Below are 15840 nucleotides of genomic sequence, written 5' to 3'. Positions count from 1 at the left end.
CTTCCGAATAGTCGTCAATGTTTACTTATACCATTTGATAGCGCGCCATACGGTATTTCTGCGCAATTTAAGCTGTTTAGCTAGCCTAGATGCAGACCACAATGGATTTTCCAAATAACTATGTACAATTTTTTCCCTTCTCTTGGCTTCCATTTTGATTGTTTACAAAGTACAGTCGATTTGTGGAATGTCAAAAATCATACGTGAAGCTGACAAAACTCCCGACACGTGGGCGCCAAGAACTTCCAAATCCGTCCACCAGGAGCGCCACAATATGAGCAAAAGTTTGTTCCAATTCTAAATGAAGCAAGCTTTAGAGGAAATTATACTCTCTCTTTTTTTCAATAAGAAACAAAAATGCTTCGCCTCTCTTCGTTTGTTCTGGTGTCGGTCATTTACGAGTGAGACAGTAAAATAACGAATATGAGGATGTTGGATTGGAATCTTTCATTGAGAATGCGTGACAATTTAAGCTCTGGTTGCCTTTCTTAAAAATCGGGAATCCCATCCGATCCGGCGATTGCAGAGTTAAGTTCTTACTAGCTTTACACGTCACTGCAAACCAAATTGATGATGAATCGTGAAAAAAAAGTATATCTGTCATTTTATTGCAATTAGTAATATTTTTATCCATTTGATACAATCGTTACATTGAGGCAGAGCTAGTAGACGAATCAATTTTTAAATTTAATCTCACCTCTCTTTCTAGACGAATCAATTTTTAAATTTAATCTCACCTCTCTTTCTGAACACAGCTTACGACTATTTATTTCAATGAATGATGACAAATTAAATATTAGCAGGATTGCATAACAAGTTTGACGAATCTTGATCAAGCAATACAACTATTTTATTTACCGTATCAATTGAAGTGCAACAGTAATAAAACAGATGGTGTGATTAAAACTAGCCTGTGAAGGTTCCTTTTTTGAGGGGTGATTGAAATTCCTGAAATATTCATAATTTAACCAAACGTATCGAGATTTTATTTATCGTTTCATCGTTTCGAGAGATCCGTCCATCGAAGGGATTCCTCCCCTAATAGGAATCAAATACGACGGGTGAGAATCACCCAGTTAATCAGATTAACGAAACATCGCTATCACAGTGCAGAAGTCACGTAACCTTTTGTTTAGAAACTGCTACCGAGCAGAAGCCGGAAATCGCGACCCTTCAAAGCGGATTAAATGTCCGTTCGACTCCGATACAGCAGCATCCATTCCGTTGGAACGAGAGCACGGCAAACAAATTGAACCTCAGACTCAGGACGATTGACTCCTGTCCTGCCCAACCGGATATATGTGAAGTATTTGGCCGGGAGAAGAAAAAAAACTCCCACCCAAACAGAATAGGGTTCGATTTCAGCCACGAAAGTCACGTGCCGTCGGCGGGTAGAAACTCGATTTGCCGTTCATTGCAGCGGTGCGGCGAGTTGATTACGGGAGGAAACTGCGTCTGAATCGGTATCTCGACTGATCCATTGCCGATAAGCTGCCATCTCGCCGCGCACAGAGCTAGATAGGCACACGATGGCCTAAGGGGGAATGAATGTTGTCATGAGATAGCACTGGCGACACACAGTCATTAGTGTCCCTACAGACGCACACACACACCGAGCATTTTCGGTTCGAATCGAAGCCATCAGCCGTCAACGCCGGAGTCGGAGTGGCTCTCTTCTTCGTGGGCCCATAGCAGAGAAACAACAGAAAAAGAGTGAGAGAGAATATGCATGTGTCAAGAGAGGGACACCAAGCATGCCACTCGCAGCAGGCCAGGCTGGTAAAAAATTCGAATCCAACGGGTGGGTTTAGTGTTTAGCCGCTCTCGGTGTGTGCAGCACACATAAACAAAAGTTTCCCGGTAAGGTGGCGATCGTTGTTTTGTCGCTCTAGAACTATAGATTTTAGGGTAAAACGTGCAAAATTGTCGTGATGCGAAGTGTTCGATATTAGCCTTGATATTTAAACGATAGAATCGGATAGTGAAAATCAGTTTCAGTGTTAATGTGTGCGTGTGTGCCAGCTTAAAAAACGGCCAATCTCAATTCATCGGTCACGTACCGTGAATGATCACGATAAGTGAGTGATTGACGTGAAATCGGCCAAAACGATCAGCCGAAGCCGATATCAATCAAACGGAAATGTCAAACTTTTATCGCAGCAGTACGATTTTCCCGTGACGGTGTTTTTCTTCGGTTCTGTTTTGAACAGGCTGTTCGCTCTCCGCTCAATCTACCGTGCGGCTCGGTACGAGTGAATGTGTTAGTGAACATCGAGTTGTGAGTTGAGTTGCAAGTGTTGGTGCGTCACAGTTGTATGAAGGAAAAAAAAAGAAATATGTTGCAATCTATATATCGTTACCAGGCCTTCGCACGTGCATCCACCCGCCGACAACCTGTCAAACAGAAAAACTGTTGTTTGGGATGCGATATTTTTTTCGCTGGGTCTTTGTTGTTCTGCGCGGCCAGCCTGTAATTTTATTCATGTTCGTAATAAATATTAAAGTTTGAAATATTTTTCTGCCGATAAAAGCGGGAAGATTGTGAACAAAGTTGTTACTCAGCAGAAAAGCGATAAAAAGTCTCCGATAGACCCACGGGGACTGTCAGTCGGCGGTACGGCGGTGGAAAGCGCAAATACAGAATCAGCATTTTCATCGCAATCTAACCGTTTGGATCTTTTGGTCCCTGTGTCTCATATTCGGCTGAGGTGAGATGAGGTTTTAACTTCAACAACAGAAGAGCGAGTGTCGAATGTGCAATCACTCCGGCGAAACAAAAAAAAAAAAACAAACGAGCATTCAATAAATAAAAATACACACATTTTTATGCGATTTCGGCCGTATCTTCCGGCAAATGACTCACCACCGCATGACATTGGCGCGAGCGTAACGTCAACCCGCAGAACGACAAATTCGACGCGCAGCGGAATCATCATAAAAACATAAACGTCAAAATAAAATATCACACGGACCACCACCTCGCGGTTTCGTTTGCTCCACACGCGCACCCCGCTGATCGCGGCCGAGTGATTCCGGTACCCAGCGGTTCTCCGGCCGTGTGCACATCCACGGGAACTACATGTTATCACCGGTGCAGCACCGCCAAATAATGAAATCATAATACGATACGACGCGAAAACAAAATAGCTCTACATCGGGTGCACAGCCATCTTTGTCAGGTCGATCGGTTCGCGAAACCACCATCAGCCGTCAGCGGTGTTCGGTTCGGATGTGTGTATGTGTGGGTGTTGTTAACATGCTCCGATTTTCTATTGCTTATTGTTAGATGAATCTGAAACGGTCCGATTTGTTGGCAAGTGTGTAAGCAAACAGAACCACATCAATAGTGAGCAAAAAAAAAATGGACCGTCGAATCGAATAAGCGCAAAAAAACAAAACGCAACTCTAGTCACCGTGGAGACACCACAGCCGCCGACTATGACCGTGGAGTTGAGCCTCGAAGCAGTCGTAATGGGTAGGTTATTGTTTTGCAATTTAGATGTTTATTTATTTTTTTTATGCTTGGCCAATTTCGATTGTAGCAGTGGGAACTGCTGCGGGATGGAGGCAATATTTTTAGTTTTTATAGTTTACGATCAAAATTATATGATGTTTCGTTGCGATCTGTTGTTGCGGTGTTTGGTAGGATAAATGGCGAATGCCATTTTTTTTTGCTCATGCTATCTCGGTCGGTGCAATGGACGGAATTTATTTTTATAACTAAATCTGGTCCTCACTGAGACTTTATTGTTGTTATAACAGTTTATTGAATGTTCCAATGGGGTATTCCTTATACGAACGAAGATTGAACCTATCGGATGTGTTTTATAGGTTATGTATGGTGAATTTTATCTATTTAAACCACATTCCAGGTTGTTTGTTAAACCAAGCGTCATTACTTCAATAATAAGGAAAAAAATTCTACTTTGATTGTATTTTAATTTCCACAGCCAGGCAAAACATCTCATCAAACTAAGAAAGCACGTTCGACTTTACCCAGACCACACACTCACATAGCGTGTAGGCATTCTGATAAGGATTTTTTACTACCCGCCGTTTCCCGGTTTATGCCATTCTTGGTGAATGCCTGCAACTCCGATAACAATCACCGTATCGTTTTGCAGCCACAGCGTCGTCGGCTGCCGTCGTCGCAGGACCGTCATTCTAAAGACGCATGTATTTATAAGTCATTTCAATGTTGTGGTGGTTGTTTGAATCGCACACACACACACACGCACACAAGCAACGCACCATTCCGGCGTCGTCGTCGAATCGGTGGATGGAATCGTGAATAATAATGATCTAGGATTGCGGACACCTCTGAACTGCCTACACAATCGTAGGAAGAAGGGGGCGGCCAGCAACAGCAACAGCAGCAGCAGCAGGGGTCTCAGATAAGGATTAGCGACGTTGGTCCTCATCGGCAGGTTATAATCCCTACGAATGAGTCTTGGTTGGCTGCTTCTGTCTGGCACAGTTGTTGTTCTTGCCGGCTCCTGTGCTCGCCTGACAGAAAGTGTACCGAAAGGAGGGACCGGAAAACTTACACAAACAAAGACACACACCTGTAATAACACGTCAACAACAACGAAAACAACAACAACAACAGCACGGTTGCTATTTGCCGAGAGTGTTTTCCGCGTGATAATCATGTGTTTAATTATAATTGCCTTGGCTGTTCTCGTCGTCGTGAAAACGCAGCAACCCACATCCAAGTAGCCGCCACGTAGACGAAACCTGGCATGTGTCGGGCGGGAATTTGCATGAATCGGTGCGTGTTTTAAGATTTTATAATGCTATATACCTTTCGTATACCACCGGCACAGTCAGACACCCCTCCTCCCTGCTGGATATTTCCGTTGGGCCAGTTTTTTTTGTGCTCGGAAAGATAAGATTTGAATTATATTGTTTTTTTTTATCCATTAATATCAGTAAGCCAAACAGGGTCGCTACTGTCAGTCAACAACGTGTGTACTCGAGGGAGTATGGTATTTTACTGTTTTTATGTAGGGCGTATCAACTTTCTAATGAAGGTAACACACTATTATGTTGATTCCTGAGCTGATTCGAGCTGACCTGGAGTAGACCGCCCATGTAGTTGCACTTCGTGATTGATAGAATGATTCTTATGTTCTCACTCATTCGAAACAAAAAAAATTGGAAATATGATCGGTAGAAAAGTTGCTCGAAGAAAAACTGTTTAAAGATTTTTTATTATTGAGCAATTCCACGCCAAATCGTGCAGAAATGGCAAAATTCTGGCACGACCCCTTTGGATATGCATGAAACTTTACATGTGTGATCGGTATAGCAAATAAAGTATTTTTCACTGGTTAAAAAAAGCGGATGTGTTTTTAGCCACATTATTTTCAAAGCTTCTACAAACAATATGTCTAAGAAGAAGTTGTAGGTAATCAATTGAACTTTCTAAAATCAAAATGTACACTGAACAAAATCATCCGATTTTTCGTGAAATCGAAAATAAAATTTGTTTTTCAAATTTCTCAGATTTTTCACCATACGATTTTTTTTAATTTTATATCACAAAAAAACGTCAATTTACAAGAAAATTATTGAACGTTTTAGACAGTTGGAGAGATGATAAATGAAAAAGTTTCCGAAGAACATCTTTTTACCAATTATCAAAAAACTATGTTTTTATAGGAATAAATGTATCTGAGCAGTGTAATATTATTCTCCAAGCTACGTCCAACGAAAAAGTTCATAGGCTGCTACCTCCTAAATGCAGTCATTTTCGAGATATATGAATACGCCCTTTTTTAAATTAGTCTGGGTTCTCCATTGCCAAATTTATTATTTTTGTAATCCTCATGAAATTTTGAATAAATTGTTCTTTGATATCAAGTCGATGCAAGTAGCAGTTTTTCGAGATATTGTAAAAATAAAATCGCTTATGAAAAATCATATTTTTTTTTAAATTTGGTGCTGTTTTCCATAAAGCAATAGTAAGGCGGACTGTATTCAAGTTACAATGTACAATATTGAAGATATATTTTGCGAAAAATCCTAAGACAATTGTCGTTTTGTAAACCAAATTTATTATTTCCCATTTTAAAGTTTTGAATATCTTAATAATAATAGACTTTAGCTTTAACTAACCATTAAGCTTTATTTTTTGCAGATTCATATAGAATATGATAGCTCATTTCTGTGTCTGTTGAAAATAATTTTGCAGCAAGCTTATTTTCTGTTACTGGAATGAAGCAATGATATTTTTGTTTACCGTGAATCCTTTTTGTTTGTTGATAAATATCTTTCCATTCTACAGCACCATCATCATATGTGACCATGTGACATATGAGCAATTACAGAAATTCTTAGCAGATCATCAGACTCGACCTTCTCCGATTTGGATGAAACTTTGCACATGGCTTCAGTATGGTAAACCATAAGTTTTGAACCGATTGAGAGGTCAATCCGACTCACGACTGATTTTTAAAAAGGGCGTATGTATTTTTGCATTTCACAAAAATTGCCTTTTTCAAATCGTTGTAACTCGGAAATCGTTAATTGTACAAAAATGGCGTCCAGGAAGAAGTTGTAGGGAATCAATTGGGCACTCTAAAAAAAATATACACTGAAAAAAATTTTTGATTTATTTTTTCTCAATAATTACAAAATAATCCGAAAAAGTTAAATAAAAAAAATCAGGGTTTTATTTATTTTCTGATAATTTTTATTTTAAATCTGTTATTAAAACCTACAGATTGATGGCTATCCCATCCGTGCCTTTTGAAAAATGAAGAAGTTACAGCTAAAACAGTTTACGGGTCTCGTTGTAATTCGGAAACCGTTCATCCAGTGGCGTCTCGTCCTCATGTGCACCTCGTGTACTTCACAACCGGTCAGATTGAAGGAACAGAGCATATAAAAGTAGCATCCTTGGCAGTCTAAGTTGCAACGTCGAAGCGGTTTTTATTGAGTACATTATTAACAGATTTGCTTAACGTGCATAGCGCCGAATTGTATCGAGGATACAAAAGGAGTTTAATAAAAATCCCGCCTAAAAACCACAAGCGAATATCCATTCCTCCATATTTAGTTTTCACTTACAAGGAACTGTTACATCTGATATCATATCATATAATCAGTGCACAACCCATAAATTTCGTCACGAGACGCCACTGCGTTCATCGTACAAATATGGCGTCCAGGAAGAAGTTGTAGGGAATCAATAGGGCACTCTATAAAAAATATGCACAGAAAAAAAAATTGATTTTTTTTCTCAATAATTTCAAAATGAACCAAAAAAATCAAATTAAAAAATCAGGGTTTCGATTTTTTTTGATAAATTTTATTTTAAAGCTCTAATTAAAACCTACAGATTGATGGCTATCCCATATTCGAAATTTCAAGTTCTCGTTGGAAGATAATCATTTAAACAGATTATATTTCAACAGTGATGACGTCAGCAGAGTAATGCCGGGATCAAGAGATTGCGTCACAGTCAAAATGAATGGTAAGTGTGAACGCAAACAAAAACGATTGCTTTATTCATCATTGAAAGAAATTTATTTGGGTTATAAGGAGGAATTTCCAGTTCGAAATATTGGATTTAGTACATTTGCAGCATTAAGACTAAAACACTGCAAGTTGCTTGGAAGTTCTGGTTCACATAATATATGTTTTTGCACAATCCATGAGAATGTTTCATTAATGATTCATGCTGTTGAAAAATATTTCAAGTATGATTATAAGAGTTATTATTTGAAAAAGCTATTCGGCGAACGACCGAAATTAGGTTAAAGCCGGGTATAAATAAACGATATAAAAAAAGCTATTATGTGACTCATCAAAAAGATCCTGCTACCTCCGTGAATGCAAAAGTTGTCCAGCGACACAAGATCTGGAGAGAAGCGTTTTAGACAATTTCGAGGAACGTGATTTGACTGGCTTTTTTTTGCAACTTCATGGCATTTTTTTTTGCAACTTCTCATGGTAAAGGACCATGTGATGCACTCGGGGGTAATTTAAAGCGAATGGCACGATGTGAAAGCTTGGCTAAACTACATGAACACCCAGTCACAACTGTAAAACAATTATATGAATGGGCAGAGCAGAGACGTCGAGATGCATTCACGACCATGTCTTTTTGTTACGTGTCACAAGAAGAATATGAACGGGGTGTGACCGAGTGGAGTAGTATTTATAAGGATACCAAAATGATTCCAGGCACACAGAAATATCATTCTTTCGTTCCGATTTCAGAAACCACAATCGTCACAAGACTGTATTCGAATGACGATGCACCTAGTACTCATACAATTTTCAAAAACTTAAAACCTAAAATATAATTAAGAATTATTCATGTACATATAATAATTGTAGATATAGCAAGCAAATACACAATTCAGGGAAATATAAAAAAATTATGTTATGATTAAATATCAAAGTATCTCAAGAACAGCTACTTTTAGAAGAAAGGATATCATGAATTTATTGCCTCTAACCTGTAGAATAATATACTACTAGTTAAATGATTATCTTTCAACGAGAACTTGATATTTCGAATATATCTGTAAATTGTTTTAGTTGTAACTTCTTCATTTTTCAAAAGGCACGGATGGGATAGCCATCAATCTGTAGGTTCTAATAACAGCTTTAAAATAAAAATTATCAAAAAAAAATCGAAATGCTGATTTTTTTTTATTTAACATTTTCGGATTATTTTGTAAATATTGAGAAAAAACTTCAAAAAAATTTTTTCGGTGTATAATTTTTTTATCGATTCCCTACAACTTCTTCCTGAACGCTATTTTTGTACAATTAACGGTTTCCGAGTTAAAACGATTTGAAAAAGGCAATTTTTGTGAAATGCAAAAATACATACACCCTTTTTAAAAATCAGTCGTGAGTCGGTTTGACCTCTCAATCGGTTCAAAACTTATGGTTTGCCATACTGAAGCCATGTGCAAAGTTTCATCCAAATCGGAGAAGGTCGATTCTGATTTTGTCACTTTTTCGTCTACTCATTCCTGGAATTGTTCATATAACAAAACGAGATTGCTGTGAAATTATCTTGATTCTTTTTTAAACCCAATTGTAAAAAAGCTTTCGCATTTGAGACAATGGCTACTTCGTGCGAATACGTCTTTTTTATAAATTAGTCGAGTCCATTGGCTTGTTTTATGGTCATCAGAATGAAAATACTAGGATAGCAAGTTGACTTTACTTGACATTTGCTTCGGTGGATTCACCAGACAAATTTTGGCAGTACTTTTCCGTTAGCTGAGCGCAAGTGACTCGTTTTTGGTCGTGTGCTGTCCGACCTCGCTGCCGCTCGGACTCGGACCTAACCAAGACAGTGGAACCTAATTTTGAGTAGACCAGGCAAAAGAGTCAGTTACATATTTGTCTGTAAGAGGCCGCAACTTTAGACGGTAGGTCGGTAGCGAACGCAACCGCTGTCGACGTGAGTCTTGATATGAATTATTGAGGAGTTTTGCAACTCATTTCTATTTTGAAAAAAGTTGAGTTTGAGACAGGCGAAATTTTCATTGCCACGGAAATAGTTGAACATTGGTTTCACCCTCACTCATTTACAAAAACAGTCCGATCGGCTGCCTGTCAATTAGCCTGCAGCCAGACCCGTTAAAGCTCGTAGAGGATGACGCACAGAGCTCCGTAATCGTTATCGATTATGTGCGTTGGAATTCGGTTCGCTATCCCCATTTTTTGTTCCATTCCACCCTCAACATCAGCCAGCGCATCATTCAAATAAATGAAAACGGATGAGTGGCTGTGGCTAGCCGAGAAAAAGTAGAACTTTATCAGATTAATAGGCATAACGCAGAGGAGTGATGCTCCCCGTGCCCGACGTTTGTCGTTCTTCTTCGCTCCGCTCCACTCAACTCGGTACGAGTTCGATCCGCTTATCTTATTCCTCCTTCCAGCAGATCAGACCGACGCGACGGACGAATGGACGAACGGACGGACGGACGGTCTTTCCGTTCGTAGCGCCCGAGAAAGGGAAACCGACCGATAAGATAAGCCTTCGATTCATCTGCTCTGGAATGGATTCGGAAAGATGATGATAATAATGATGCGATGAAGAGTTCCGGCCGAGCTGTTTCAGGAGCAGAGAATGAACTGGTTAAAATGGGACCGACAGATTTCCTCGGTGAGTCATGTTTCACGTTCATACCGCAGGCTACAGAGTGCACAGAGATAAGACCTACTGCCTACTTTTCCGAGGGAATGGTGGAGAATTAGATACCTGATAAATATGTAGAAAACTCGATCGATCCCCAGAATCGTTCTATGCTTTGTCGCGTTAAATAAAACAAAACTATTGAACATTGAATCATTTTATTTCATTCGTTCGGACTTTAATTTGTCACCAACTGAGTTTTTTTTCTTTTTTCAATACTACACCAACGTACAGAATGTTCTAAAAGTATTCAGTGTTTTCCAAATGAAAACTGCTGGTAGTATTGCTTTTTATCAGGATCCGTGTTCTGGTCCCGGAGTTACAGGTTTATGGCTAATAAAATGAATTCTTATATTCTTATTTGTGCTGAACTAAACCTGCGATAAATGGAAAGTACGTCACATGTACAGTTTGATTTCAGTTTATGATTACCGCCAAGACACTAAATGAAATTAATACGCTAATGGCCACCTTTTCAGATTTCTCCGCAATAAACTCATACATGCGAAACCAGAAATCATATGCCGGTAAAGTGGGAGTAATTACGATTATAATATCTATTCCCCTGATCCAATTATCACCCGTTGTACAGTCGTTTATCGCCCCCCAACACCCGCCGGCAGCTACCCAAGCGCACCGCAGACTGGTGACTGGGGTCCGTGTTGTAAAGCTCACTTGCGAAACCCACGGACCAATTAACTCCTTTTACCCTTTCAGATTTTCACCGGGTTGTTTCTTTCTGTCTGTAGTATTTTTTCTTTCTTCCGCAGCACTCCCACACGAATAACCGATTAACTATCGCGACCAGTAGACACGATTCCGCACAAGCAATTATAAAATGGTTCATTTATTTTTTCGTTCTAATTTTATCTTTTTTTTTCTTTCTTTCTCCCCTTTACTTTCAGGTGAGTTTTTACGACCGTTACTGCCACTGTCACCGTAGTCGGGTTCCACAGGCGGGTAAGGTTCCACCCTTATAGCGGATACCTAAATCGGATCACAGTTCATTGGAACATATCAAACGAAAAGACCATTTCCATTTCTTTATAACGAATGCCTTACGAACAATGTCTCGAGATTTAGATAATTTTACAAAGCTGCATTTACCGATAAGAGAATTCAAACTTGAATAATATCAAAAACTTGCTTACCATTACTTTTTCAATTTGTAAACAGTTAGTTCAAGTTAATATAGATTCAAATGAGCACACCCAGCACGTTATACAAAATTGGACAAAGCACGCTGTGTGCTAGGCTGTGGCGTTTTCTTCTTCCGTACCGATTTTGCATCATTTTGTATGACAGTTTGAAAGTTTTGATACTCATTGCCATATAAAATCGGAAATCGGAACTGGATCGCACAGTATATTTAGAGCTTTAATTTGAATCACGATTTGGGAAAATCGCTGAGAAATCGAAGTGAGTTCCATTTTTGGAGCATTTCTTCGGAAGCAGAAACCGGAGACTAGTAGGGAAGGTACTCGGAAGGCAAAGTATCGATACCTAACTCATGGATCAATAAGTCCCGAGACTAAAGCAGAGATGGCGCTCGTAGTAAACCAGTAACCACGTCTTTCTAGAGTACTAACCTTTACTTGTAACGGGTCAAAATTTTAAGTCGATCCGACCAGAAACAGCTGAGTTATCGGGGCTGGAGTAAAGTCGTTTTGTAGTTTGTTTAAAAATGGAAAAAACCGAGTTTCGTGTTTTGATAAAACATTGTTTTTAATGGTTAAAAACACCGTGCAAGCGAAACAATGGATTGAAAAATGTTATCCGGACTCTTGTCCATCAAAAGCAACGATTTGTCGGTGGTTCGCCGAGTTTAAACATGGTCGCACCGACACAAATGACGCGGAACGCTCGGGTAGACCTGTGGAAGCCGTTACACCGGAAAATGTGAGTGAAGTGACAAAAATTATAATAAAAGATCGTAAAGTGAAGCTCCGTGAAATTGCTGAGATGACACAGATATCATATGGAAGTGTATTTACTATCCTTCATGAAAAGTGAGCATGAAAAAGGTTTTTTTTCCAAGTGGGTGCCGCGATTGCTTTCGATGGAACAAAATGCACCCTACCTCAAGTCGATGAAAACAATGGCGAAATTGAACGAATGGGGCTTTGATCTGCTTCCTCACCCCCATACTCGCCAGATTTAGCCCCCAGTGACTACTGGCTCTTTGCTGATCTTAAAAAAATGCTCCAGGGAAAAAGATTTGGCTCAAATGAGGAGGTCATCGCTGAAACTGAAGCTTATTTTGAAGCGAAAGATAAACTTTTCTATAAACATGGTATTGAAAAATTGGAAAAACGTTGGAACCATTGTATTACCCTAAAAGGTGATTATGTTGATGAATAAAAAAAAATTTGCAAAAAAAATGTTGTTTCCATTGTTAGTCTCGGGACTTATTGATCCATGTGTTATAGTATCGAGATACCGAAATTTTGGGAATCGATACAAGGTATCTAAAGGCAATAAAGTTTCGATACCAATAAGTATCAATTGATACTTGCACAGAACTCATTTCAAAATAAAATAAATGAATGAATTCATGACTTTTGGTCCATGTCAAAGATTATCCGCACGCCACTTTGTGTTGGAGCCGTGATGATTTCACATCTCATGTATTGGTATGACGTGGACTTGCCGTCGTTGAAATTCGTTCTCGACAATCTCGCGTCGTCCGACAGGCTCACTGAAAGAGAGTGCAACGGGTGTGAAAAATTGAAATGATTGAATCCTCATTGAGTATGACCTTCATGTGAGTGTTTTCTCTCATTGCACTCTCTTTCAGTGCACCTGTGGGACGAAGCGAGATTGTCGAGAACGAATTTCAACGACGGCTAGTCCACGTCATACCAATACATGCGCGAGCCTGGCGCTTCATCGAAGTCGAAGAAAACAAAGAGAGGTTGGTTATGTCAGAAACATAACCGGATGACATGGCATACGAATAGAATGAATTCCAGACCTGAATTCTAAAACTTAATTTCGATGCTAGATTCTGGAACTGAATTCTGAAACTAAGTCCAAGAATTGAATTCTGAATCTATATTGTTGAACTGATCACTGAAGCTGAGATCTGTAACTGAATTCTAGACCAGAATTCTTCGATAGTCCGATCCTGGATTCGATTTTCAAAATCGGATCCAGAATTTAGCTTCGAAACTGAGTTGTATAATCCAGATCCGGAATATAGTTCAGAAATCTTCAGAATCTAGTCTCTGAATTTAGTTACACTTCTAGAATTGTAAAAGTGAGTTTTGGATCCTAATTCTAGACTAGCATTCTCTAACTGAAACCTGGTTCTGGAAAGCATTTTAGAAAAGAATTCTGGATATGAAGCTGAGTTTTAGATAATCTGATCCAGATTTTCGGGCTGCAGCTCCAGAGCTTGAGGTTCAGAAATCAATTTCCGAATTCTGAACTTGAATTATAAGTCTGAATTCTGGATAGGAGTTTTGCAATTGCATTCTGGTCTGAAACTCAATTTCAAAACCAGAACTCTATTTCAAAATTCATATTCAAGACCAAAAGTTTCTTTTCCAAATTTAAGCTTCAGAGTCTAGGTCTAACTTCGATATCTTTGTTCCAGATATCGGGTCCATAAATCAGGCTTCGAATAAAATTCTTAAATTTGGTCCGAGTTCCAGAATTCTGGATTTCAATTCTGGCCCTGGATTCCGGACGAGGAACGGAATATTAGATCTGGATTATGAAAATGAAAAATAAAATCTGGTCTTGGATATTGAAACCAAATTTCAGAACTGAACACTAGAATTGGATGCAATGATTAAATCAATAAAGAAAAGTTATATACTGTATTTCAGCATTATGAATGCAATTAACATGTGATACACATATAATCTTTTATTAGTCGTATAAGTGCCCATTTCCACTTTTTATTTACGCTATAAAAGTTCTTAATGTTTTATGGCAGTTATAGAGAGTCGCACTGAATGTCTCAAAAGCTAACTTATAGCCATTCCCTAATTGTAGACAGAGTACTCAGCAAAATGTTGTGGTGAATCAACTATTGATAGTTATGACCAGGCACGTACCCAAGATTTCGTTTCGAGAGGGCCTTCAGATAAAAAAAACCTGTTTTAATCCACCTAGTGGTGTAATGATGCCTTTCTCATATCAATCATACTATCATATATAATACTGTGGTATTCTTCAAAATAATTTTCTTCGATTCTTGAAAGAATAACTGAAATCGGTTTGTTTGACCATCTACTGATAAAAACTACCAAATTGAGCAGATTTGAGGTCGATTTGGAAAATTTATAATGGTTTTTCGCACTTTTTAGTGATGGTATAAAATTTTTGACACATTTTACCCTATATTTCCGGATCCGAAAATAAGATCTAATCGAAATTCAGGAATTTAGTATGGGACCTAAAGAGCTTTCATTTGAATCTAGGTTTGTGAAAATCGGTTCAGCCATCTCTGAGAAAAGTTAGTGCACTTATTTTCACAATTTTTTGCACATTTTACCCCATAATTCCTGAACTAGAAGTCGGATTCAAATAATATTCAGGAATTTTGTATGGGACCACGAGACCTTTCATTTGAATCTAAGTTTGTGAAGTCTCTGAGAAAACTTAGTGCAAAAAAACGTTACATACACACACACAGACATTTTGCGTACTCGACGAACTGAGTCGAATGGTATATGACACTCGGCCCTCCGGGCCTCGGTTTGGAAGTTGGTTTTTACAGTGATTGCATAACCTTTCTATATGAGAAAGCAAAAATATTACTGAACATTCCTTATGTACATAATTTTCGGTGCTCCTTTTACCGGCGTTTTTAACAGATACTTTAAACTTTTCTACTGGAACTATCATCATTGAAGCATAAAATCATGCAAACCTATTTAGGCTATACTTGTTTCGGTTTCAGTTTCCGAAACTAGTGGTTAAAATTTTCAAAATGAAACTCACATCGATTTCTCAGAGATGACTTTAGGTTTGGGAATAGATTATAGTTCGAGTAAGTCAAAGATTACAACCATGGCAACGATACTCATGGGCTTCATGTAAGGCCCTTTATTAATGCACGCTAATACTTGCATTGAGGTAGTCCTCCAAAAGTATACTATGACAATCCCAGAAAAACGGCATCATGATCTTTCCGACTTATTGAGCCTTCCTTTATGGCACTCATGCCGCTTCGAAGTACGACTTCAGTCCATTGTCGGGTAATCATTCTGTTCTCCGGCGTTTAATAATGGATCTAGTCAAACATGTACTCGAAGTGCGCTTGCGTTCGTCTTTTTCGTTATAAATTTATATGTGCGTGATCCAGCGGCAGCATATATTTCTCTTCTGCAGAATCTTGCCCAAATATGGCAAGATTTTTTTTTGTTTTTGATTTCGGCAGGAGCCCCCTTGGGTACGTGACTAGTTATGACTACTGATATGACTGTTTGACGAATTTAGTGTTCATGTATAAGTTAATGGGCACTACATGGATAAAATTATCGTTTTAAGTATTGAATGGAAACGAATGAAAAGAAAAATAATAGCATGTGTAATCGGTTCACTACAAATGTGACTTTAGAACCAGATCAATTGTAGACGGGTTTTTCACGGAAGAAAAACAAGTCGGATTACTGGGATGAAGAACTGTAAAATAACCAGCGGAGAGTTGATTATGA

The 15840-nt window shown here is 38.7% G+C and overlaps 1 protein-coding gene across 2 annotated transcripts in view; it reads left to right on the top strand.

Annotated features, from left to right (window-relative positions):
* Positions 1 to 15840, top strand: part of LOC131431528 (zinc finger protein ush) — a 598378-nt gene that overhangs the window by 290824 nt on the left and 291714 nt on the right. Inside the window, exon 1 of one of the 2 annotated variants that reach the window (XM_058597309.1) lies at positions 1825 to 3475. The exons of the other annotated variant lie outside the window; for it this stretch is intronic. Within the exon in view, the coding sequence (XP_058453292.1) occupies positions 3439 to 3475 (37 nt within the window). The 5' untranslated portion in view covers positions 1825 to 3438. Of the gene's footprint in view, positions 1 to 1824; positions 3476 to 15840 lie in introns of those variants that run through there. 2 annotated transcript variants of the gene reach the window in all.

Source organism: Malaya genurostris, chromosome 2, assembly GCF_030247185.1.
Source record: "Malaya genurostris strain Urasoe2022 chromosome 2, Malgen_1.1, whole genome shotgun sequence".
In the NCBI taxonomy this organism is placed as follows: domain Eukaryota; kingdom Metazoa; phylum Arthropoda; class Insecta; order Diptera; family Culicidae; genus Malaya; species Malaya genurostris.
This window is presented reverse-complemented; position numbering and strand designations above follow the sequence as displayed.